The sequence below is a fragment of the Cardiocondyla obscurior genome, linkage group LG05 (assembly GCF_019399895.1).
Source record: "Cardiocondyla obscurior isolate alpha-2009 linkage group LG05, Cobs3.1, whole genome shotgun sequence".
Lineage (NCBI taxonomy): Eukaryota > Metazoa > Arthropoda > Insecta > Hymenoptera > Formicidae > Cardiocondyla > Cardiocondyla obscurior.
The window spans coordinates 6,173,409-6,191,889 of NC_091868.1; the positions used below are offsets into that span (position 1 = coordinate 6,173,409).

Consider the following 18,481-nt stretch of genomic DNA (forward strand, 5'->3'; position numbering starts at 1 on the left):
GTCGGAGAATTTTGGGTTCTGCCGGATGAAAGTCGACGCGTTGGCCAGGAAATTCGGCCGCTCAGCAAATGCCATTTCTTAATCCTGATACGCGAGGTAAAAAAAAATGTTGCGTGGGAACGAACGTTTTTGTAAAGCGAGCCAAGGGTATCCGAAAGACACCTCCGGATATCGATTCAAGCGTGCGCGCATGATGCGACCCTTAATCTTACGTAATCGCGTCTTAGAGACGAGGCAGACGGCACGTGTGCCTTTTCGCGAGCGTTTCCAAAGACATTAACGCGGACGCGCGTCAGCTCGTTAAAACTTGTACATTTCCGATTCCAACTTCTTCTACATCGGCCGAACGTAATAACGTTCAGTCCGCCACGATTTCAGATCGGAGATCTTGGCAGCCCGACTCGCTTCGCTTCTCGGCACGATCGCGTAATTCATTTCACGGTTGAATCCGCCAGACTGATTCATCAAATGTTTGCAATTACAACTCGCAATTATGCCTCATCCGCCTGGCGATCGAATACAAATGACCCCAAACGTGGATTTGTTGTTTTTTAATTTTAATTTTTTTTTATAAAAACGTTTCGTTGTCGAATCTGCATTTAATTAATAATTTTAATCGTGTCTTTTCTACTTAGAAATATAACCTAATTATGAAATTATAACAATATTAATCTTTTTCGACCGAGAATAATAAATTAAAGAAATAAATAAATTCTATTTAATAAACGCACGAGTCATTCTCGTTTCCTTCAACTGTTAATAGTACCGTAAGAAAGACAATATCCATCCATACGACGACTGTAAATCACGTAATCACTTAAATCGACTGTCCTATGAAGATTTATCTCTGTCGCGATGGCCAGAACTAAAAGAAAAAACAAAAGACTTCTCGCCAGGGCATTCGAAATCGCGAGTTAGTTTCTCATCTACGTTTGCTCTTAAAATTCCGTGCTAAATCTAGCTACTCGCTAGTATATGGACGTAGACGCGAGTTCGTTATTAGTTCCGCTCATCTTTTAGAATTGAACCCCGCGTCTGGTTTCAATCGGGAATGTTTCGTTTAAAAATTCAAAGGGCCTTTGATCGAAAATCCATAATCTGATGACCGCGCGACGACGCAGCCAGTCAACCGTAATTCCCAGGTAAGAATCGACTCGATAACGGCCGGTGGCAAAGAAAGAACGAAGAGAATTCTGCATTTGGCAGACGTCACGAGCAGAACGCTCTGCTCGTTCACCGACGCGATATCGTTTTCGGCAAAGTACTTGGCGCGGGATCTTGGCGGAGCACCTCCCTTCTCATTTCCCTCTCATTTGGCGCAACGAGGTCACGGTCGTAGCTCCCCTGTCACAACTTCGTTCGTCACGTGCCGTCAGAAAATAACAAATTCTCAGACTGGCGGAGGTGCGCGAAAGGAATTTATCTGTCACGCTAACCGTCCGTTGCAGTTTTCTCGATGCGCGACTAACGGGGAGGGTACGGATTCCGTATATTCGAGGAGTTTGGGACACGCAAAGCTTGTAGATTATACGTGGCTTCCTCGAGCCTGTCTCTACGCCGGGTTTTCTGGCTAACGAGTCTAATAAAGACGCGTCGAATTGTAATATATATATATATATATATATATATATATAAATATATATGCACTACGTGGGTCCTCATCTCGCTGATCCCGGACAGCGATTCTCCCTCAATCGCTGAAATGTGCGCTAGGTCATTTCGTCTCAGTGAAACGTAATTCTCGTTTAATTTGAAGAAACCGTCGCGTGAATATTCAAGGTCCAGGGTGTTCTTGGCTCGGCTCGGTTTATTTCCGCGGAAAACGGTCCAACGAACGTTAGCAAGTATTACGTAACGCATGCTTAGCATTGACAGTGGTCTCTCTCTCTCGTTTTTCCTTCTCTGCATCGATGTGAGCCACGTTAGTTCTGGACGCGAATATTTTTCGTTTACGCTTTACTTCATCTTACTTTAATTTTTATAATTTTTTTTTATTTGTAATTTAATCAATTTTTGTAATTTTTAAGTAACTGTCGAATTTTTCGTTTGCACTTATGACGATGGAACGTGGATCCGGAGCTCTCGTTAAAATATCGCAGGCACATTGCTCCGCTGACGCTCAAGCGCGATTTATCGTCTTGTTTTCTGGAAATAGAAATAGACGCGTCGATATCACGTCCAAGAAGCGTTTTGCAAGACAAATATTTACCTTGCCTGCTGCAGGTGGATCCCTTAGGAAATCTCACGTGAGATAGGTGAACGAACGCGATAAAGAGAATCAACCCCACATTTCGTTCAATTAAATGTAATAAAATAATTTGCATTAAACTGTTAGCAGTTAAAAATATTCCATTAAACGCGCGTATTAATTAGAAAGAGATTTAACGCTCGTCTTTAATTCAGCTTTTTACAATTAAATAAATAAAACCGCAATTAATATGCGTCGAACCAAAATCCGCGTAGGGTTAGTTCGGAGGCGCAGTTCCATCTACGAAAAGCCTTTTAATTTATTAATTAATATCGCGACCTTTAAATTCGTCTCGAGGAAAGATTCACTTCTTGGAAGAGCGATCTCCGTGTGGCGTATCCGTCGCAAGTGGCCCGTTAATGAAACGGTTACCGCGGACACGAAAATAATCGTGAGACGAGGAAGGCGAAGGGTTTCTCAATGACGAGAGTTTTAATCCACTCGGGATATTCTTATTAACGATATAAAAGAGGGTAGGTAGGTTGGTAGGTAGGTAGGTGGATATGTGGGTAGTATTGATCTACCCACGAGAGCGACCTTTAGTCTCCCCTCCGCTATTCCGCGGGGGTGGAAGCGAGGGGTTCTGGCCGACGCGACCTAGAGCAACCCGACGGCACAGCTGATTTCGTAACGGCACTGCTCATCCCCTTACGGAATCCCACCGTTCCCCGGAAACCATCCTGGGTGACCCATATACCCCCCCGACGACGTCGGAATGACGGAACGCGAAACCGCGGGATGCTGTCGGGGGAGTTTGAAGCGAACGCAGCCGAAACGTCCTAAAAATCACGTGGAAAGCTTTACAGTCGAGGTTTGCCTGGACAGATAAATAAATTCATTAATTTAAAAGTCGTGAAAGAAGCCTTTTTTACAAGATTGCAGAATTTTAAATTCAAAAATCACGTTTTTTGACAAAAAAAAAAAATATCGCAAAAAAAATTATTTTTATGTTAAAGAACACGTTCGGTCAAATACATTTGATCCCGAAATAGAAATAGCTAAAAACGGATGCGACTGTATGTATCATATATATAATTAAATAGTTAAGCGTTCCCTGACAATGAAACCGAGCTCGTAAACTCATAGATAACTCCCAATATGATCGCGAGGCCAGACCTTGGCCTTGGTACGTGCCGAAGAGCGTCCGTCGATTTATCTCTTAATCGACGATAAAAAACAAGCAGGCTCTTCAACGTGTTATTGACATTTCGAGATATGCATTGGGATAAAAATGATCTTTACATATATTATCAAATATATTTTTACAAAATTATTTTTACGATATACCAATACCCCAACGTTTTTTAATAATACTACAAACTAATATTATCTGCGTTTCAAATACAGTCGAATCGTTATTTCCTTTTTCTTTCGTCCCTTCCACACGTCCCTCGATCGCGACACGGGATCCAATTCCATTTAAAAACGCGGACAGCTGCAAAAAAAGAAAATTCGCGACGAGACGGAAGCTCAAAGTGAAAATGAAGAAACGTTTATTTCGTTCGTTCTCCGAGAATGTACGTACGTTTACGGTACGTTGTTCCAGCGAGCGTCGGCGAACGCTGTCCGGAAGTAGCAACCCATTGTCCCAGGTAGCAACCGAAAAACTTTTCTTCGTGGAAATAGCGGAACGGCGGAACAGAACGCTGGCGAAAGACGGGCGCGCGGGGTGGGAGCGGGGTGCGGCGCGACGATTGGCCGAGCCGAGAGGAGGCCCTCGCGGCGAGCACGGAGCGGATTCCGCGCGCCGCCACCACATCGTTTCCGACTCGCGCCACGTACGTGTCGTCCGTGGATTCAAGGTGCGCTGCCCGATCGCCTTCCGATCTATCGTCGCCGTCGCCGCTCGCTCGGGCGTCACTAGGTGAGTCACAGGATCGTCTAATTCCACCCGGCCGCCGATTAGCGCGTCACGATCCGCGAGTCGAAGCCGAGTCGCAGGTCGCCAGCCGTAAATCCGGTCCGGTTCGCGAAGAGGGTTCTCCTTTCCGTTGTCAGCTGCCAGCCGATCGGGTCCTCGCCCGGCGGCTTCCCGCGAGAGCTATTCCGGACTCCGGCGTCCCTTCCGCTTTCGCTCCAGCATCCCGACTTGCGATAGACTCGCGGCTCGCGGCGTTCCCCGCGGGCATAAAGGCGAGGTAGATCTCGCGCAGTACCGGTTTCGCCAGAGCGTCCCTCTCGCCGCATCGTGACGTGTTGTACGAAGTCGCCGAGGTTAGGATCGCCCGGCAACGGTGATCGTAATCCAATAGCGTCGATACGCGATAATCTGATACGCGACGATTATTGGCATTGCCTAGAAATGACGATCGTCCCAGCCTTTCTCTTTCTCCCGCTGTCTGTCCGCAGACTGCACGCTTAGCTGGCAATTGTATCGGTTTTTTTTTTTTTTTTACTTTTGTTTACCGAACGCGTCGTTTCAGTCTGTAGAGACCTTCTCGAGCATCCTTCGGCGCGTAATACCTTTATTTATCGCGTCGAGATCGATTTCAAGTCGCCGCTTTATCGGCACGAGATGAAATTTAGGAATGGAGGCGTTTACGTAATAGAATAAGGATGACAATCGATAAGGCGCAACGTTCGTTGCAAGGCTCGGAAAATTTGCTTAGACTCGAGCCAACGTCAATAAAACTCGACGTTTTTTAAGAAACGAAACAAGTTGAGGGAATAAAAACTGCAGCTCTACGCGAGAATTGTGTTTCTCGCTCTAAATATCGAGAGGCTTGCTTTCTATTTTTTTTCTCGCTTGAAAAAACATAGAAAAAAAAAAGAAATTTTTTTTTTACATCCTTGCTCTCGATTACTTTTATGTTTGCTCGACGCGAAATCTCGGTTTTCTGGAATTACGACAAAATATACGGCCGGGATAAAACCAAGAAGTTACCGCGGAAAGAAACGGAGATCATTTTTTGCAAATCTGTCCTCGATACGTTCGCGTTTTTTTGCCGGATTTGCGGCGAAGAGAAAGAGAGAGCGAGATAAAACTCGAAAGAGTTCCCAAACAAGACTAGTTCTCGGCCCTTTTGCGGGGAGATTTTAATATTTCTCGAGTTGCGTAACGGCATGAATCTATCGGGGAAACGCCCGATCTATCGTGGTCGATGCTAATCACAGTCGTCTCTTAACTACTTTCGTCTCAACTGCTTTCGCGTCATCGCGCGACGACGGGCGTCGTTCGCCGGGATTCCGAGAAGCGAATCGACGCGACTTGAAACGCGACAAGTTTGCGTCACTCGCGGCCGTTACGCCACATCCGCGAAAAGATGAGCGCATCCTCCCGCGATGATTTTCAACTCTGATATCTGGCGGCGAATACTTTGATAAACGGCCTCGCGCGAACGTGATCCTTGGCGAGAAGTTTTTTTTTGTTTTATCTCGCGCACCGTTTAATCGCGACTTTTTTCTATTTATTTTAGATTTTTTTTTTTCTCCCCTCTGATTACGAATCACGCAGCCTTTGTTGCCTGATTGCCCGAAGCGTTCGCGTTTCTCGATTTGGTGATACCGTTTTGTTCGCGACTCGACTCGACGAGTTTATTCGAGAACGAAGCAGCAGCAGCAGCGTCGTGTAACGCTGCGAGTTAACCGAGATGGGCAGCTCGCCGACCCATCGTCGCGGCTAATATTATGAATTAGCGACGCGCAAACATTTATACAAGGGCAGTTTGCTGTCGTTAAATGAACCATACGCGCAGTTACGTCAATCGTTTTACGATGAAAAAAAAAGTCGCGACGCATTTAAGTCGTATTGATCGTTAGCGAAAAGGAAAATGTATCGATTATTGTTGAAATTGTACGAAGAAGGTGCTCGAATCGTTATCCCTTTAAATTAAAAAAAAAAAATATATATATATATGCGATAATTTTGATTATAAATAATTAATTCCCTCCGCTCCTCCTAAAGGATATTTTCTCGAGCGTCCCCTCCCACTTCCGGCCGGCGTTCAATATCGGTCCGCCGTTGTTCGATCGCGATCGTTCGGCACGCTGATCGAACATGCAAATTGTTTCCGCTTGCGCGTGCATTGACAGATCGAGCTGTTCGCGTATAGATCCGTGCGCGAATCCCGGCGAGGTAGTTACGTAAGTTCGGAGATGCTCGAGCTGATGAATCCCCCAACCGTTTCGTCCGGGCGGTCTCGAATCCAGTCGGAAAAACTGCAAGCAACTTTTGACGTTGGCACGTAAATCAATTTTCTACGCGAGGACAACTTCAGGAATGCATACGGGTGCGACGGTAGTTGTGGACCGATTAAATACCATGTCTGGTCATTTAAACTGACAAGGTCCTTAGGATGAAACTTTTCTCGCGTGACGACTGAATACGTAATTGAACCGCTGATCGATAATCGCGATAAAATTTTAATGAAATATTTGAAATCTCTTTGCGTTGTGACATTACGCACGTGTGGTTGTCGGGTTAAAAATAAACTTGGATAATTTACGAGTGCACGGCTCCGTGACGATTGTTAGAAATGACCGTTCGATCGAGCGGCAGCTCGATTCAAACTTATCGATCGACGATGTTTCTTCGAGTAATTCTCGATGAGATTTATACTCCCACGTTACGCGAAACTCCCATTGTACAAACGTCGTTGATTTAACCGTAGACTCGCTATTCATACAGGACGATTAGAAAGTAAGTTTGTTAAAAAGTATCGGAGCGAAATCGTATTAGCGGAAAAACGCACCTCATCTCAAGTATCGAGATATACATTCTAATCTTTATTGACGCTACGTAATCGCATTAGATAACGCTTGCCACCCATTTGCAACGATTTGCATATCGCATAATTTTATTTCCTCCGAATGTAGACGGAAATCAAAATTCTGTTTCGAGTGGGACGAGGATTTTATTTTATAATTGTTAAAACTAGAGGAATCAGTTTATGAGGAAGGGCCTTATTAATTGTGGGTAACGCGAATGTTATATATTATTCCTATTTTTTTTTTTTTTAATTTTGTTAAAGGCATTTGCAACGTGATTTATCCCTTGCACGCGCCACGTGTTAAAACGAGTTGCAGGCAGGCGCATTATCGAATGACGTGTTTCTCGATTCTTTAAGGCCAGATGTGGCTTGCCTCCTCCTCCTCCTCGCGCATTACTGACTTTTATACTTGACACGCTGACGTGCCTCCCAGGAGTGCTCGGCGAGAAAGGTGCAAAAAAAAATCTGTTTTGCGAGTACACGTCAGTTTCTCGGGGCGAACTTGGACCTGACAAAACCGTCTTGAATTCGATTTTTCCTTTTATTTTAATTACTTATTGGGTACATCTCGTACAGTCATTGCGATTGACAGTTACGATCGCAGATATCAATACGTGATATCGCCAACATTTTATTTCCTAATTAATTCTTATTCCAAAAGTTTGAAAATTATTATTATTTTTTTTTTGTAATTAAATATAGATTTTGCTTATAATATTTCAAGCGTTATAACAGTGTTTATTTATAGCGTAAATAACGTAACGCATATATAATTTCTCACCGCGAAACCGTACGAGCGCTTTAATATCTTCTTGCTGATGTAACGTGCGCGATAAGATAGCATAAGGGCAAACACCTGTCTCGAGGAGACGTGTTATTCGAGGGTCAGATATTCTGGCACGGGAAATTAAGCGTTATAAATGTCCGCTGGGGTTAACAGAGCTATGTCACTCACAAAGATATCAACGGATCAGATCTTTATTAACGATTCGTGTCATTTAAAATTCAGACTTTTGTGATTGAACGATGCAGTTAATAGTCACTTAAAAATTCAAGATATTTTTTGTTGCACCTGTGGCGGATTAAACGAGACACTCGTCGAGTGCTTCGTAACGAGATGTAACGGGAAAGAATAAAACGTCACGATTGAGCTCTTAATTACGCTTTAAGTCGTCAAAACAATATCGGGACTGATTAGAGAGACCGACCGCTCGGTGCATTTAATTATTTCGCTACGTTATTAGTTTCGTTCCTTCTATACCCTGGGATTATCGATGAAAGGTAGATGGACGAGTCTGGGAATAATATTGATAACCATGTGAGATTGTGTCGGAGGCTATAAAGTCGTCAAATAATTTATAACGATTTATTTCGTCTCTAGGTTTTACGCACGAGGGGCGTCCTTGACCTTACTGTTACAATAGACTCCACCAAGTGAAACTCGAAATCTGTTTGATGGTTTAACAGCATGATACTTTTTTTTTTTTTTTTTAAGTATATTAATATTACGATTTTTGGGATATATTTGTATTTCATTCAAGTGCAACGGATTTCTAGCGGGGGAGGCACGTCGTCTGTCCAGAAATAAATTAGTTTGTCCGTGGCCAAGCAGAAGCCTCTGTTGTTTACGATCTCAATTTGTAGCTTTGCGTGTTACATGCCGGATTTAGAGTGCCAGGTTTCCGTATTGCATAACGGTCGCGCCCGTACGATTGCCAACTGTGTTTCGCCTGTCACCGTCACCCATCGTCATTAACGTTGGAGGATATTACGATAAAAATATTTGACAAAGCTCGCTGGCAGAACTCTGAATATAAATGCCGACGGACGCGTTAAAGACTTGAAAATGTTAAGTCGGAGATGCAGCATTTCCGATGATAAAATTAATTCAATTTTAGCTTTCTCGATGTAATGCCTTTAATGTCTTAAACGGTTGAGGGAATATCGTAATTGAGCCGCTAAATTTTCTTTCTAAACCATCTTCACGATCTGTCTCGCATATTTCTTTGAAATTTTGTGCAATTTTTTTTTGGCGAGTCTGCGGAAAATTTTAACTTTGTAGAAATTTCATCGATAGGAAATCATCCTAGCCTTCCATTGGAATATCTCCACGACTTCGTCAATTAATAAGCTTATCGGTCGAGTTATCAAATTTATTTCGCGTTGTAGCAAGTCGTCGATAGATAGCGCGATGCTGCAGGAAGCGGTTGCGCAAATGCATGGATCAATAGATGCATTTCTCGCAGGATCAGAGAGAGCCTTCCTGGGAAAGAGACGTTCTCCTTTCTTCCCAAAGAGCGAGTTACGTCAATTGAGTTTTTGCAGACGGCGAAATCAATCTTGCGAAATTAGAAAATTTGGAAAATAAATTAGGTTTATTCTCTGAATCGTCGATAAGCTTTTTTATCCGGAAAATTGAAATTCTGATCACGTTGAGAAACCGAAGACTTCGCTGGGAGTTTTCAAGGTAATGTTCGACCCTGAATTTGATACCGAGGTGCATGCGAGGTCACGGGCATCCCTCCACGGAGGAAAACTCGAGAGTTAATTTCTCAGACCTTGTATTGATCGGCACGATTATTTTTTTTTTTTTTTTACTCAAAGCGAACGGAAACGCGGGTCTCCCGCTTTTCAATTCGAGCATACCGATTTGTCACGTAGCACTTCGCCGGGTCTCTCTTGATGGCTAGCAGGTGCGATTGCGTAACGAGCGAGCGTAATCTCGCGGAGGTGGGACTCTAAAAATAAAAACAAGCCGCGAGCGATAGATCTTTTTCTCTCGGATAAAAAATAAAAAAAAAATAACAAAATTAATTAATTAATTAAAATCACTAATCTACCATCGGCTCTACGAAATCTCGAGTTCGATAATTTACTTGAGTGAAAAGACGCCAGATTAATTCCGCGAGCCTGGGCATTCGTTAGTCGACGTTCATTCGAACGAGATACCGAAAGTACCTCGCTGGAGATCGGCTCGCGCGGGATATTACAGATTTGTTTTTGTTCTTTAATATTCTCTTTGCTTCCTAGTATTACTCCCGCGCGAACAGCGGGCTTAATCCGGCGGAGGATTATGCAAAGCAGATCTCCAAGTGGCGCGCAAATGGCGCGTTAACTCACGTCACGCCTGACCGACACGATTTCATGGTGTTCTATGCGTCATCGCGGAGGCAGGCTCACGGTTATCGCGGAAGTGCGAACGAACCTAAGCTCAGTTTGGAATCCGCAGCAATTCCTTCGCGGAATTAAGCGGAACGCTCACATCCGGCGACGGAGCGTCTCGTGCGCGATATACCGCTTGATTGATAGAGCCCGCTTTTCTAAGAAATCCTGGCGAGAGATAAAATATACTCTCGCTAATTACAAATTATATTACAGCACATTGAAACTCTTATTGTTAATAAATTTTTGCGCAAAGCACGCCGCAATAAGACCGTGCACGATTAATTAATTAATCGCGCGCGACAGTTGTATCCTCTTAACGCTCTGCGCAAACGTCGTGTTGCAAACCCTAACCAGCCTCTCGCGGGATTTGCATCTCGGGCATACAAATATGTGCGATTAATTATAAGTAACTCGCCAGAAATTAACGTCTCGCCGGCGCTGCTAATTATATCGATTTTAAATGATTCTAGTTAGGGAAATAATTCTTATAAATAATTATCTGTCATCGTGAACGTAAAAAGTGCATCAACGAATCGTTATCGTCCCTGCCATCGTACACTTGGTATCGCGATAATTTTATCTTGCGGAACGCGAGCCTAGAACTCGAGATCGCGATCGCGCGTAGCTCTTGATAACTTGCGTCGTTTTCTCTCTAAGCAACAAGATAAAGGCAATCCCGCGCCAAGTTTATTTATTAATTTCGATTACGATTACGATTAATTGCAAGGGTCTCGGAGAGAAATAATACTTGCGTATAAATTATATAATTTTCTTTTTTAATAATTTTTATAGAATGTAAGATAATAATTAGTATAATTGTGTTGGCTACTCACCTGCGAACAGTCAACTTCGGCCGGGGTTTTTTCTGCAAGTAGTTATCTCGCGCTCGTCACGACTAAGTTTGCATGCTGCGTTAAAATTTACCCCGCGATCGCTTTCTTCGTGCCGACGACACTTTGGCCGCCCTTTCATAATTCCTACGAGTCTTTTAAACGTTCTCTGCGAGGTTGAAGAGGCAGGCAGGCAGGCAGTGAAGTGGTGGATGCAGTAACGAGTCTTTTGAATCGCCGTCTTCTCGCTTCCGGCTACAATAACGACGATAATATCACGGAATAACACGTTTCTGTATATGGGCACACAGAGGATTAGTCTATTATTTTAGCGCGGCTTAACAGGAAAAACTTATTATTCATTGCCGCGAAAGTGTAGATTTAGCTTAAAAAAATTATAATTAAATTAAAAAAGAAACTTGATTTAAATGTGATATTTTCTATTTAAACGTGATTGCGTAGAAAATTTTTGTTTCATCGATTTATGTTAGGCAAAAGAAATTAATTATACCGAATTACCGGTCGCTGACATTTCACAACTTCAATGCGGCATGTAGACATAAGTGACGAGAAACCAGAGCTTGGACATTTCATCTGGCAGCCTCGTTGGCGAAAACTGCGGTTTCGCAAGCGCCTTTATTATTTCCACTATTCGTTAATGACGCTCGTTTCGTCATTGACGAAACAATTGCCAATTCAAACAATTAACGCGTTTTGGAATTTTCATTGGATGCTACCCAGTGATGATTCTTTTTACACCTGATAGCATCAGCCCTATTAAATCCCAATTCTTGCAATGTAACGCGACGTTATGATATTTCTCGACGTTGTAATTGTTGCTGCTCGCGTTCGGTTAATATCCCGAGTGCGAAGGGTTGGAAGAGAGTCGAAGGTGGAAATTTTCGGGGTTTGAAAGCACGCGAGGGCAAATGCACCGACGCACGTGCGTGCGGACGCGCTAGTGTGCGTGAGTTTTCCCGTATACGGCGGCGAACCACATCGCCCGGGTATGTGTGTGGATGTGTGTGTGGGTGTAGGTGCGTGCTATCGACCGGGTATCCTCCGTGCTGCTGGACGGACGGCGGCGTGCCCCACCCTGAAGAGGGTAGGGAGCTCGGGTGCGAGCGAGAGGAGCCCGCGTGCCGGCCGCGGAATGGACGAAGACGACGAGCCGAGGGGGCGAGAGAGCACAAGGGAAAAAGAGACGGAGAGAGCGAGAGAGAGACCACGGCACGCAGAATGCCGCCTCCTGCTTAGTGATAGCGTAGAGACTGTAGTGTTCACATCACACCACACACCTAACCAAAATTTCTCGTTCACTATTCAAAGAAAGTTTCATATATATATATATATATATACATAATATAAATATTCGCACAAATTAGTCAAGATAGTTTCTCGCACCCTACACCACCCGCACATCCGCACACGTATCCACACACACGCAACACGCACACGTATATATATATGTATATATATATTTATATGTATATTTTATATTCGCGTCGCGAGACAAGTTAAGGGGTGCGTCCGAAAGTCGGACGTGAAAGAGAGAGAGAGAGGAAAAGAGCGGTGAGAGAAAAAAAAGGCACTGGAAAACGTGACCGGTCCTTCGCCGGAGGAGTCTTCCCGAAGAGAGGTGGTGGTGCTTTTACACTTCGTTTCGACACGTTGCGTTCGCATTTTCGACACCCGGCGTTCGTTCCCCCTCCCTCTTCTTTTCCCGGGTGCCCCCGACACGCCGTGAACGAGACGAGGGACTCTTCATCCCCCCGGCCGAGATTTTCCTCGTGACGATCTCCCCCCGCTTGTCCGGAAAGCTTCCGACGTGTTGCATCGTTTCGCCAAGTTCGAGGAAGAGCTCGGCGGAGGGAATCGCTTCTTTTCCTTCTCGCGATCATCGTGAAATTTTGTCGATTTCTTCTGGTCGACGTTAATGTGGATCTGTTGAGACTATTAGAGTGCGTGCAACCAGCTTCTCGGCGATGTGTCTCTCGTCACGTTCGAAGTGTGTAATTACGCGTATTATGCCATCTTTGAATTGCAGCGGGACGAAGTCCGCTCGATTGAACTGAATTACGAGTCATAAAGGCTTTCCGCGACCCTTTTTTTTCCTCCGACAATCGCGAGTCGAGTCATCTTGATCCCTTCCATCGAGTCATCATTTATTAATTAATAACAGCTAATTCATTACCTTTATGTTGATCTCGCAGGTCGTAATTTGATCTGTAATTAACATTGATCAAATATCTTGTAAGATTCAGAACGACTTTCTTTAACGTGTTCGAATTCTTTTGGTACCGGTATCTTTTTTTTCAAAATTCGCCGCTTAATTAAAGTAAATTAATCGGGAAAATCTTTCGCGACTATTAATTAATTATAAAAAAGTCTTAATCTTCTCGCAGGTGAATAATATCTTTTTCATCCTGTAAATCTTACAAATCCACGGGATTTTGGGTCTTTAAAGACACGATCTGAAGCGATTGAAAGAATCATCCCCTCTCTAAAGCCACCGTAGAAATTCTCGCTCGGTCCCGGGAAGTAGCCGGCGTGTCGAGCGTGCGTCGGTGAGAGAGCCTCCCGGAGGCAACGCGACGCGACGCGACGCGAATTAACGCGAGAGTTTAAACGAGCACCATCACCTCGTGCGTCGGCAGATCGCTTTGCTCGAGAAAGAAGAAGAACGAGGTAGCGGGGTGGCACAACCGGCGGCGTTCAGCGATATCCCCGGTGGCCGAAAGGGCAGCGAAGAAGAAGAAGAAAGAGGACGGAGGCAACGCAGGGCAGGAAATACGCGAGAAAGGTCTGTCGGTCGCGACCTTTGACCTGTCCCTGCCGCGACCTCCCGCGAGCCCGATCGAGGATAAACCTACCCAGCCAGGATTCTTCCCATCGGGATTCTTGATCCGCGGAGAGAGGCGCAGTCCTTGGCTGAGACCGACGACGAAAGAAAAAGAAAACGCACCGCGCGAAAGGGACTCGCCACGACGACGGCGATTCTCCATCCACGCCCGCGTTTGCTCTCTCTCTCCCTTTTCCGCGACGTTTCGCGCGCCGGAAGCGCGCGCTCACCTGACGCCGGGTACGCCCGACCGTCGCGCGTACAAGCGCCAGGATAAGGAGAGACTCCTCGCGCCCCAAGGGCGGTTTCCAGCCACCGGCGAGAGTTTCTCTCGCGCGAGCTCTCTTCCCCTCTTCCTCCCCTCACGGCCCTTCGTCTCCTCGCTCGTCAGGAGCATCGTCTTTAGTCTTCTCGCCGTAGTCTCCTCGTCGTCCCAGCGACATGGGCGGATGTACCTCGAAGGATACCACGTCGGGCGACGAGTACGTATCCGCGAGAAACCTTTCAGCGGCTTGGGAAAAAATTGTCTCTCCGTCTCGTCTATTTTTCTCTATCGCTGCTTTTTTTTTTTTATTTCCAACTTTTGGTATATCTAAACTCTGTTTTATTTTAGATGTATTTTGATTTCGATATCTATTAAAACGGCTGGAATTATTATCCGTGATGACCCGTCCTAGCTGTGCCGTTACGTCGTTAACGTGTAGCCGTCGAAATTTTACGGACGTAAGACTAGAGTAAGAGTTTTCAAGATTTAGCGTATTCGATGTTTATCGAGTTTCACACCCGGGAACTCCGATAAAAGGCCTCAAGTGGTTGTTGAGCAAAGCTAGCGATATCGACAACTTCCAGAGCTATTTCCTTTTCTTTTCTACTTTTTTTTTATTTTTTTATTTCTCCTTAATTGTGTCTAACAAACTTGCCAGGCTGGTTCTCGGGTTTACGATGTCTCCGGATTTTCGCGCGATGGTTTAACGCGACGTCAATGCTCGTCCCGCATGTGTTTCGCGTAGAAGATCTCGGCACGAGCTAAGCCGTTTCTTCTCATTCTCGAATCGGCGATCGACGCATAATCGTTGCCTCAACGAGCGATGGGCGGCATATGCTCGTCGCTGGGTATATGCGAGTCGGCGGACGACCAGCAAACCGTTCAACAAACCGTCCAACAGACCGAGAACGTCAACGTCGATGACGACGACGAAGACGTGTACGTATGCTCATACGCCTTCGACCCTGGGATGCACTCCGTGAGCCAAACGCGACTTGACTTCCCTCGCGGATTGCTCCGATAAAGAGCTGCCAAACTGTCGATGTGACAATACGAATAAATTCTCTTTCGAAAAGAGGAAAGCCGCGGATCATTTCGTTTATCATTTTCTTGGAGAAGAAAGCCTTTCTTAAGCCTTAAAAAATGTTGAAAAATGATCATCGCGTTTGCCATTGGGAAGGATTACATTTTTCTTAAAATTAAGAAAATTAAATTTAAATAAAAAAAGAAATAAAGGAATTGTTCTCTTCGTGAAATTTTAACTTGCAGTGCATCCTAGAGGTACAAGTGCACCACGCACCAAGAACAAGGCACACGTGCTGCACCGAAGGAATTTTAAAAGCATACGTCAAGTATAGATATCAAAATGTATCCGGGGAATTGTGGAAGACGTATGTGTAAGAGCAATATCGCACGTTAAAAAGAGTAAATTGCCGGATACCCGGCCAGACGATTTAGCCCAGAATTTATGACGCCGATTCGATCGGATTAACCCCAAGTGTTCAAAGAGACCCGCGACTGATATTGAAATACTCTGCACTTGCAATTAAACGGTGTTGTAAACTCCGATGTAACTTTACACATCAGAAGCATCTATTTTTAATTTGTGTTTCCTCGATGTTCTGCACAGCATAACGAGTCGGCGAACAAAGCGAAATAATGTCAGTTGAAGGATTAACTTTTCAAACTAAGGAATTAATTTTCAAACTTAATTTTAAAACATTAAATTATTTGTATTCAACTTTTGAGAAGATAAAATCTTTGTTGAATCGATTGAAAGAAATCCTTCAACTAAATCATTTTTTTTTTTCTTAATCGTATTATTTCTACGGAAAAAAATGTTCTTCTCTAATATAATTGTATAACATTTTGTTGCAGTAAAAAAGGTAACAACATGGTGGACGCAGCGGTTCTGGATAAGCTCGAGTCCGGCTTTGCGAAGTTGGCCGAGTCCGACAGCAAATCGCTGCTGAAGAAATACTTGACGAAGGAGGTCTTCGATCAGCTCAAGACCAGGAAAACTTCGTTCGGCTCCACTCTCTTGGATGTTATCCAATCCGGTCTGGAGAATCACGATTCCGGTGTTGGAATCTATGCGCCCGACGCCGAAGCGTACACCGTCTTTGCCGAGTTGTTTGATCCCATCATCGATGACTATCATGGTGGGTTCAAGAAGAGCGACAAACATCCACCCAAGGACTTTGGTGATGTCGATTCCTTTGGCAATCTCGATCCCACTGTAAGTTCTATTCAGAATTTTTATATTATTTTTCCAACGACATTACAGCCGTTTTTAAAAGTAATTATGATTTTTGAATTTCTGACAACTTTTTTTTTTTTACAGGGCGAGTACATCGTGTCGACTCGCGTGCGATGCGGCCGTTCCTTGGACGGATATCCTTTCAACCCGTGTCTGACAGAGGCGCAATATAAAGAGATGGAAGAGAAGGTGTCCAGCACGTTGTCGGGTCTTGCTGGTGAACTAAAGGGTACTTTCTATCCGCTCACGGGCATGAGCAAGGAAGTGCAGCAGAAGCTGATCGACGATCACTTCCTCTTTAAAGAAGGTGACCGTTTCCTTCAGGCAGCTAATGCCTGCCGCTTTTGGCCCACTGGACGTGGCATCTTCCATAACGATGACAAGACCTTTTTGGTCTGGTGCAACGAAGAAGATCATCTTCGCATCATCTCTATGCAAATGGGTGGTGATCTTGGACAGGTAACATAAAAATCTAAAAAGATATTGAAAATTATCTCGTAATATCTTAAATATCAATTTAACAATGATACTTATGTGGCTAAAGTATGGAAATGTTATATTAATTTTCAGTATAAAATATTTTTTAACTCTAGTGATAACTTAGCAATATTTTAATTTTATTGATTCAAATGTTAAGGTATATCGGCGCTTGGTGACGGCGGTAAACGAAATCGAGAAGCGAGTACCATTCTCGCACAACGATCGTTTCGGCTTCCTGACGTTCTGTCCAACAAATCTGGGTACGACAGTGCGTGCCTCGGTGCACATCAAGGTGCCGAAACTCGCAGCGAACAAAGCTAAGCTCGAAGAGGTCGCGGCCAAGTACAATCTACAAGTGCGCGGAACACGTGGCGAGCACACAGAGGCTGAGGGCGGTATTTATGATATCTCCAACAAGCGTCGTCTTGGCTTGACCGAATATCAGGCTGTGAAGGAGATGAACGATGGCATCGCAGAACTCATCAAAATCGAAGCCAGCCTCTAAACCCGCCTCCCTCCCTTTCCCTCCTGACACACCTCGTATTCGTTTACTCTCCATCGTAGCCTCGTCGGACGCCACTGTATTACGTGACGTTACGCTGGAAGCGATGTCAATGGCGTCAAGATTTAATTCTAAGAATAAATTACAAGAACACGATTTAGAAAATCGTTTAATAACGATTTAACGCCGGCGGCATCGAGCTTTTCAGCAACTTTCGCGTTACTTGTCTTTATATATAAAATATATATATATATATAAATATTAATATCGTAATTTATGCTGCCTAGTACACGATGTAAGCTATTCTCGTTCTATGATCTCTTTTTTTTATTTTGTCCAATTAAAAGAAACTTTGATAATTATGCAAAGAAAATAATTATAATAAATTTACATTTTATTGAACACGGATAACATTCTGAAAAAAGATAAATCGCATACATCTTATAAACTGTAATAATTTTTTTTTATATTACTTTAATAAATTAACGAAAGATAAAATGTTACGTGATGTTAAAAAAAGATTTTCACAAGAGATGAGCTTACATCGGCACTTTGCACATTGTATTCGACGACAGTATTCTAGTTTCGTTCATTTATTTCTTTTTTTTGTTTTTAGTATGTACTTTTGAATAATTGGAAAATGTTTGTGAGGCAACATATGTGATTATTTCAAATTTTTTTTTTTTTTTAGTCGCAAGCGCATTTGTTATCGATGATACATAGTCACGCTCGTTCACACACTTAGTAGTGCTCTAGTACTAGTCCCCTGCAATTCGTCGTGATTGTCGTTATTAGAAAGATATTAAGACAAAAAGAAGGAAGACGTCGTCGCTGTTTTAAGAGATGTCCGTTCGACGACGGTTTTTAAATTATCCGTGTTCTTGAGATCGTCACGGAACATCAAAGGTCGCGGAAAGAGAGCAGCTGTTCTCAATGCGCCACGATCCTCTAGTCTGTGGATGATGGAGAGAGAGCGACTTCATGTTTTTTCATTCTCTTTTTTACCACGTGAGAAGTTGGTAAGGAACATCTGCGCGACGAATATTAACACGCACTACAAAACACGCGAGCAAAAGCGTTGCGGCATATTATAGAGACAGTGTACTGCAGATTCGACAAGATGTACGGTGAGAATAACAAGTAATGAAACACGAAAATAAAAAGACATACACATTACCTA

At 43.9% G+C, this 18,481-nt stretch overlaps 1 protein-coding gene across 2 annotated transcripts; it reads left to right on the plus strand.

The window, feature by feature from the left end:
• The first annotated feature begins 3,955 nt into the window (after positions 1-3,955).
• On the plus strand, positions 3,956-18,477 carry Argk1 (Arginine kinase 1). Of its 2 annotated transcripts, none has more exons than XM_070657088.1 (4): positions 3,956-4,112; positions 15,938-16,298; positions 16,404-16,778; positions 16,957-18,477. In XM_070657088.1, exons 2-4 carry the CDS (start codon positions 15,954-15,956, stop codon positions 17,302-17,304), a joined length of 1,068 nt encoding a protein of 355 aa, XP_070513189.1. In that variant the 5' UTR covers positions 3,956-4,112; positions 15,938-15,953; the 3' UTR covers positions 17,305-18,477. The 2 variants fall into 2 exon arrangements, with proteins under 2 accessions (XP_070513189.1, XP_070513190.1); XM_070657089.1 differs by lacking the exon at positions 3,956-4,112 and adding an exon at positions 13,656-14,276.
• Positions 18,478-18,481: the final 4 nt, after the last annotated feature.